The sequence below is a fragment of the Mesocricetus auratus genome, unplaced genomic scaffold, assembly GCF_017639785.1.
Source record: "Mesocricetus auratus isolate SY011 unplaced genomic scaffold, BCM_Maur_2.0 Super-Scaffold_100004, whole genome shotgun sequence".
In the NCBI taxonomy this organism is placed as follows: domain Eukaryota; kingdom Metazoa; phylum Chordata; class Mammalia; order Rodentia; family Cricetidae; genus Mesocricetus; species Mesocricetus auratus.
The window spans coordinates 6,921,245-6,927,811 of record NW_024429189.1 but is presented as its reverse complement, the minus strand read 5'-3'; the positions used below and the strand labels follow the sequence as shown (position 1 = coordinate 6,927,811).

At 58.0% G+C, this 6,567-nt stretch overlaps 2 protein-coding genes across 2 annotated transcripts; one reads left to right on the top strand and one right to left on the bottom strand.

Moving 5' to 3' along the window:
- The first annotated feature begins 913 nt into the window (after positions 1-913).
- On the top strand, positions 914-3,343 carry Clic3 (chloride intracellular channel 3). The gene is made up of 6 exons (XM_005083685.4): positions 914-1,061; positions 1,789-1,898; positions 1,977-2,102; positions 2,238-2,344; positions 2,424-2,599; positions 2,679-3,343. Exons 1-6 carry the CDS (start codon positions 1,026-1,028, stop codon positions 2,835-2,837), a joined length of 714 nt encoding a protein of 237 aa, XP_005083742.1. The 5' UTR covers positions 914-1,025; the 3' UTR covers positions 2,838-3,343.
- A 311-nt stretch (positions 3,344-3,654) lies between these two features.
- Paxx (PAXX non-homologous end joining factor) lies at positions 3,655-5,171 on the bottom strand. Its single transcript, XM_005083684.4, has 7 exons — positions 4,957-5,171; positions 4,826-4,886; positions 4,612-4,661; positions 4,336-4,526; positions 4,185-4,253; positions 3,944-4,028; positions 3,655-3,872 (listed from the first exon to the last, which is right to left on the bottom strand). The coding sequence occupies exons 1-7, from the start codon at positions 5,082-5,084 to the stop codon at positions 3,833-3,835; spliced, it is 624 nt and encodes a 207-aa protein (XP_005083741.1). The 5' UTR covers positions 5,085-5,171; the 3' UTR covers positions 3,655-3,832.
- Positions 5,172-6,567: the final 1,396 nt, after the last annotated feature.

The following is a 6,567-nucleotide window of genomic DNA, read 5'->3' as shown; positions in this document are numbered from 1 at the left end:
CAGAGAGCGGAGAGCAAACAGGTTCTCTTAGCCGTGGGCAGTGCCAGGTTTTCTATGAGCACAAGTTCTGAAGGCCACGCCTCCTGGAGGGCTGCCTGCTATCAAACGCAGACAGAGACACAAGGGACGCCAAGGGAACTCACACTGGGGACCCCAGTGGGCTCGGGAAGCCTGAGGGAGAGGCAGGTATGTGTTTTGTAGGCTCGGACTATCCCAGGCTTTTCATTCCTGCTGGGTACCACACCCTCTGCTCCTCAGTCAGAAGGTAGCAGCTTCTAACCCTTCCTGGGGCCATCTGAAGGGTTAGGTTAAGAGTAAGAAACCTGCTCTGAGCCTATGTGAACAGGATGGGGTATGAAATCCTCTGCCTAGCTGGGTTAAACACCAAAAACCAGGCTCATCAGCCTGCCAGCCATGAACGTGTCAGGAATGTGGGCTCACCCTGAAGGCAGAGGGCCCGACCTGACGGGGCTTTGTGGTGGGGAGGGGACATCTCTTCCAGAAGAGCTTATCACACAGACTGGTAAACTGAGGCATTCCCCACTCACCCCTCTGCCCTAGCTCTCTGGGGACAAGGACTCGGCCATGGGGAATGTGCTGCACAGGGCTGTGAGGCATGCCCTGGGCTGAGGTCAGTGTAGCATGGCTCTGATCCAGAGCTGTTCCTTCCAGGCTAGTAGCACCCTAAGTCCCGGGCCTCTCCTGGCCTCCTCACCCTCCTGCCTGCATTCACCACGCTGGCCCCAGCACAATCACACCGAGGCTTTGGTCTTTGGCTGTGAGTCAGTTTCCCGTACTCAACAGCTGGCCCCGAGACTCAGGCTCCCTGTGGTCACTGTTATGCATGGACACCCTGGTCTTGTACAGACAGCTGGCTCTGCCCTGGCAACCTAGCTGCTGCCTAGGTGGCTCTGTGGGGCGGGGCCCGAAGACTGGGGAGGGTGGGGCATCCAGGGAGACTTAAAGAGCTCCCAAGGCACACCCTGTGCCCTGTGCCGCCGCCGCCGGATGCCTCAGCTCTTACCATGGCCGAAACCACCAAGCTCCAGCTGTTTGTGAAGGTTCTGGGAGGGCTGGGCTGGAGGGCGTGTTGTGTGCAGGCTAGGAGGGGTGGGTTTTCCTGTGGGTGTTCTTCCCTGTGGTGGGCTGAAACTGCCCCACACACAGCTGAACAGAGTCAGGCAGGTTGGGGGAGGAGCACCTATACTTGGGTTGTGTGTGGGGGAATCAGATAGCCTAGGTTTCTTCACCTTGGCTCCTGGACTTGCCCAGCTCTGGGAGAAAGCACCTTGGTGGGGAGGTGTCAGTCTGGTAGACATTTAGCTAGAGATGCAGGTTCATGTGTGGAAAGGAGCTCTCAGTGCAGTACTCAGATCTGAGTGGGGGCAGGTCCTGGCCTCCTCTTTGGCCATTTCCATGAGCTGAGCTGTTAGCCTCAATACCTAGTTGTGTGGGTTAATCACTTTAGAAGATGCCTCTCTGGCCTACCCCATCCTGTAGCCAGTCTCTGTGACTGGAACTCCCTGGTTCTGGAGGAAAAGCTTGTGGCAGGACCCCAACCCAGGCCCTGTCCCTACCTGCCTCCAAGTTCCCGGCTTCCCTTGTTTTCCCCATTCCAGGGATCAGGTCAAGGGCCCTCAGTAGACACTTGTAGATGCCATGCCCAACCAGGCCGGAGTCCTAGCGCGCCTCCAGAGCCAATGGCAGTGGGAGGCAGGTTCCCACCCAGCCAGGTGTCAGGATTCCTGGGTCTGCTCCCAGCCCAACGCCCCTGCTCCACCCACGCAGGCCAGTGAAGACGGCGAGAGTGTGGGCCACTGCCCTTCCTGTCAGCGGCTCTTCATGGTCCTGCTCCTCAAGGGTGTACCCTTCACACTCACCACGGTGGACACGAGAAGGTGAGACACAGCCCTGGACCCCTCCCTGGCTTCTGCCCCCTTCAGGCCAGCCACCTCCCTTCTGCCTGGTGTCCACAGGGCGCTGGATGTGCTGAAGGACTTCGCACCAGGCTCCCAGCTGCCCATCCTGCTCTATGATGGGGATGTCAAGACAGACACACTGCAGATCGAAGAGTTTCTGGAGGCAACGCTGAGGCCACCTGAGTGAGCACCTGGTGGGGCGGGAGGGCAAAGATGGGCCCCCTTGGGGGGGACAGTTGGGAGAGTATCCAGGAAGGGTGCTTTGAGACAGTGTGTGTGAAGATCTGACTGGAGCTCTCAAATCACTCGTACCTCCAGCTTCCCTAGCCTGGCGCCTAGGTACAGGGAATCTATCACAGCAGGAAATGATATCTTCCACAAGTTCTCTGCCTTCATCAAGAACCCAGTGCCTACACAGGACAATGGTGAGACACAGGCCAGCAGGCATGGGCAGGAGGGGCAACCCCAGCAAGGCTGAGTCCTCACTGTGCCCTTGTCCCCAAGCCCTGTATCAGCAGCTGCTCCGGGCCCTGACCAGGCTGGACAGCTACCTGCGCGCACCACTCGACCACGAACTGGCACGGGAGCCACAACTTCCAGAGTCCCGACGCCGCTTCCTAGACGGTGACCAGTTCACTTTGGCTGACTGCAGCCTGCTGCCCAAGCTGCACATTGTGGATGTGAGTGAGGGACCGGCTGACAGATGCGGGGACAAGGGCCATCGAGTGAGGCCCTCCTCACACCCCATTGTACCCTCAGACCGTGTGCGCGCACTTCCGCCAGATGCCCATCCCGGAGGAACTGCGCGGTGTCCGCCGCTACCTGGACAGTGCCCTGCAGGAGAAGGAATTCAAGTATACGTGCCCACACAGTGCAGAGATCCTGGCTGCTTACCAGCCTGCTGTGCACCCCCGTTAGCACCCCTAACTCCGTACACTCATCCGCAGCCCCATAAAGGCATCTCTTCCCCCAAGTGATTGTGTCCGGAGCATCCAAGTGGCCAGAGGCCCACAATTACACCAGTCCAGCCCCGTGGTGAGAAGCACAGTTCAAGACGCCAGCCTGAAATGACGAGGGCAGGAGAGTGTAGCAGGGAAGGCAAGGCTCATCCGAGTCCATGGAGCTAGCACAAAGGCCTGGAGCCCCCAACAGCTGCCCTGGAGCAGAGGCAGCAGGGATCTAGGGGACTGGATTAGTCTCCCAAACCAGTCAGGCCAGAGCTGGGCGGGGTGCCCTGGATGGCCAAGAAGGGTGGGGATCAGAGCTCCATGGAGCTCAACCGGCCGGGATCCCGGCCAGGTGGGTGGGGGCAGGCCTACATTCCTTAGTCCTGCCAAGGCTGAGGGCCAACTCCATCTCCTCCTGTAAGGGGCTCCCACTGTCTGACACTCTGTGGTGGCCTTCCAAACATGCATCTTCCCCAAGATAATTCTCTGCATCTTTGTATGGGACAGCTGTGACCTGCCCTGCCTGGGTGGGGCTTGTAAGTGTGGGACAGCATTCCCAGCTCTATGGAGTCCTGACCCTACCAGGTAGGGACCTTTATAGCTTCTGGGCTGGCCGTGTAGAAACAACACAAATCAGTCTGAGAAAGTTTTACCCTAGATCTAGCCAGGAGGGCCTCCTGGATGCACAGAGCCTGCTGTATCTGTTTGCATCTTGGGGCTCCGCACCAAAGGGGTCTTCTCTGGCCCCCTCCCAAGGCCGCTCCTCACTAGTCAAGTCTGGACTAGCATTTCTACCCAAGACAGTAGTACTTTATTTGACCAGGAAGGCATGGGAGGCACTCCGGCCCAACAGTAGGATCAGCCAGTGGAAGTTGAGCAAGGGGTGTGTCTGAATGGTGGGGATCTCAGATCTACCCCTTCCCTTGTAGACAAGCTCCTGTCAAGGTCACAGGTTCTGCTGAATCTTCAGGTCTCATCGAAGTCTACACCACCAGCTGGTTTCTTACTAGAAAACAAGAATATGTAATGTACAGAGGAAAGGGAAGGCACGGGGTAGGAAAGTCATGTGGCAAGTACCTTTTGAAGCCAGGGTTGATGAGAGACTCCCCTGGACACCGTCTCCTGACCCCAAGTCCAGAGCTGCCTCTCTGGTGATCGAGTTCTGCCGGAAAGTCAGATCAGGGAAGTCCTTGAACCCAAAAGAACCCTGACTAGAAAGAACTCTGTCTACACTGACAGATTCTAGAACATGAGGCATCTGGGGAGGCAGTTCCAGAGAAAGACCAGTCCCAACCTGCATGCCAGGCCCGCCTCCTACCTGGTAAGAAGAGCTGAGGGCCGGCTGGATGGGTGCTCTTCCTGGGACTAGCGGTGGTCTCTTCTGCAGCTGGGAGAAAGCCATGGGCACCCCAGTCAGTGCCAGGAGGGTATGCAAAAGCAGGTCCCCGAGCGAGGGTACAGATACCCACCTGCTAGCCGCTTCTCTAGGTTGTACACACGCTCTGCCAGGCTAAGAGTCAAAGCCTGTAGCTTGGGGGCTGCCTCTGGGCTGGGCACCTTGGAGAGGTCAAAGGCTAGCGCCGAGGTGTCCCCTGAAAGGGTCATCAAGGCTCTATCCTCTTGCAAGCTTACAGTCACTGCTTGCTGCTGGCAGGCTGCCCTACGTATGGAGAGGAACTGTTATGGCCAGGATGTGCCCCCCCCTCAAGCTCCTCACCCACTTGGCCTCCCTAACTGGGACTCACCTGAACCGGGAAGGGATGTCCTCAGTCCCACTTAAGCCAAATCGGGCTTTCTGCTGGGAACACGGGATTGTCACTAACAGCCCAGGACCCTGGACCCACTGGGCACTTCCAAACTGCCCAACCCTGGAATACTATTAGGACCACAGCCAAAGTGGGAGGGGGCTACGGGGGCGCTAGACTCCCAGATGTCTCCCATCCCAGCACTGTTACGCACGAGCGTCGCCAGGCTGTCAGGCGAGAGGCAGGTGCTCCAGAGCTCCACGGCGTCTGTCAAACTGGCGGGAGGGGCTGTCAGGCACGGCGCCCGCGGCGCTCCCGCACCCCACATCCCTAGACCCCACTCACTAGAGGTTGAAGCCGCCGCCGTCCCCGTCTCCGCTACCCTCCGACTCGCCGTAGCACACGAAGCGGGGAGGGCCCGAGCCTGGCGGCAAAACGCAAAGAGGCGGCGGCGATCGCGGCGGCGGAGCCATGACAGCAAAGCGGTTTGGCCGCAGGAGCCAAGCCTGCTGTGGACCGAGGGCGCCTGCGCATAAGTACGAACTTGGTGACTCGGGGGCGGAACTTCTGGTGTCTGGAGGGACGGAAGGACAAGGCTGCGGGACGGGGCGGTACCCAGGGCTGCCAGTATTTCCGGGGATCAGGCAGGGAGCGCAGAACCGAACTGGAGGGCAGGACTTAGCGCGTAGGGGCGGGGCTGGAGCACTTTCAGGGCACGCCTTAGACGGGGCGGAGCTCTAGCCCCTCCCGAAGTGGGCTCGTCAGTGCTGTACCCGGCTCCGCCCTTTGGCCCTAGCACCCTAGCAGAAATATGCAAGGGCCTCACTTCTTGTGCCCCTCGGCTCTTCTGGGTCCCTCCTAGCGACGGCGCACGCCTGCCGCTCTTCAATGCTGGTCCTCTTTCCTAAGCATCCCCATGGGTTGATCCCGGAGGCCTCCAGAGTGTCGCCACTTGTCCCTTCACGTCGCTTACGATACAAACACAACCCTTTCCGTGCCGAATTGTAACTAACCAAAATGCAAGCGCGAGTGCCGTACGTTTGGTAAACAGTGCAAACAGGGAAGCCTCCTCACCCCAGGCAATACCCTCCGATTGTCTGAACCCACCCCCTCCCCACCGCACCCCGTGTGCCTGCTGTCTTAGCACACACCTTGACCAACACAAAGTCTCTGGAACTTGAGATCCTATGGAAGAGGTGAATCATCAACAGGACAGCATTCAGGTTGCCGTTTGCGTGATCAGAATGCGCAACGGGGCTTCAGAATAAGAGCTGGTGTTGTTTGAACTGCTGTCTGCCGAGGACGGAGTCCAGCAAACGGTATACTGAGGAGGAAGCCTGAATGGGAACAGAAGTCTTCCCAAGGCTGTACAAGAGGGCTTCACCCTATGAGAGCCACGGTGAGAGTGGCTAGTAACTTTGTGAATTGTGCTAACGTACTTGAAGGGTGCTGTCAGCCAAACATACCTCAATTTGCATTTCTTCTAGTTTGCTCAGGCCTGCTGAGGTCCCGGCCTCAGAGACTTCGTGTGGGTTGTTTCCTGTGCCCAGCCCTGTATCCTCACTCCCCTTAGCTCTTTGCTGAAACAGCATCTTTTGAACCCGTGCTCTTGAGGCTCTTGATAGAACTTGCCAGCTCTGTCCCTTTCCATCCCTGTCTCTCATGGCATTACTTATTCCCCCTGATTGTCACTGTGGCTTTAGGATTCTCTAGGACAGCCTTGATGTCTGCTTGCATTTCCACCCTCAAATGACCCCTCCCAGAAGCTGCACCTAAAGTCTTGCTTCTCCCATCCCTATTGTATTGCTCACAACACAAGGCAGCCTGGGATGCCAATACTAGCAAGGGATCTAGAGAGCAGAGCCCACATAGAGCCCTGTCTAGACCATGGGCCTGGGAGACAGCACACTGCCTCCTTTTCCACTAGAGGGCCTGTGCTAGACCTTACAGACCCAG

What these genes read in the sequence shown, in the direction of transcription:
- Clic3 (XM_005083685.4), top strand. Translation starts at nt 1,026, where the DNA reads ATGGCCGAAACCACCAAGCTCCAGCTGTTTGTGAAG. An exon ending in AGCTCCAGCTGTTTGTGAAG is followed by an intron (nt 1,062 to 1,788) that starts GTTCTGGGAGGG and finishes CCACCCACGCAG; the next exon opens with GCCAGTGAAGACGGCGAGAG. An exon ending in CCAAGCTGCACATTGTGGAT is followed by an intron (nt 2,600 to 2,678) that starts GTGAGTGAGGGA and finishes TTGTACCCTCAG; the next exon opens with ACCGTGTGCGCGCACTTCCG.
- Paxx (XM_005083684.4), bottom strand. Translation starts at nt 5,084, where the DNA reads ATGGCTCCGCCGCCGCGATCGCCGCCGCCTCTTTGCGTTTTGCCGCCA. An exon ending in GACATCCCTTCCCGGTTCAG is followed by an intron (nt 4,527 to 4,611) that starts GTGAGTCCCAGT and finishes CTCCATACGTAG; the next exon opens with GGCAGCCTGCCAGCAGCAAG. An exon ending in ATCAACCCTGGCTTCAAAAG is followed by an intron (nt 3,873 to 3,943) that starts GTACTTGCCACA and finishes CTTGTTTTCTAG; the next exon opens with TAAGAAACCAGCTGGTGGTG.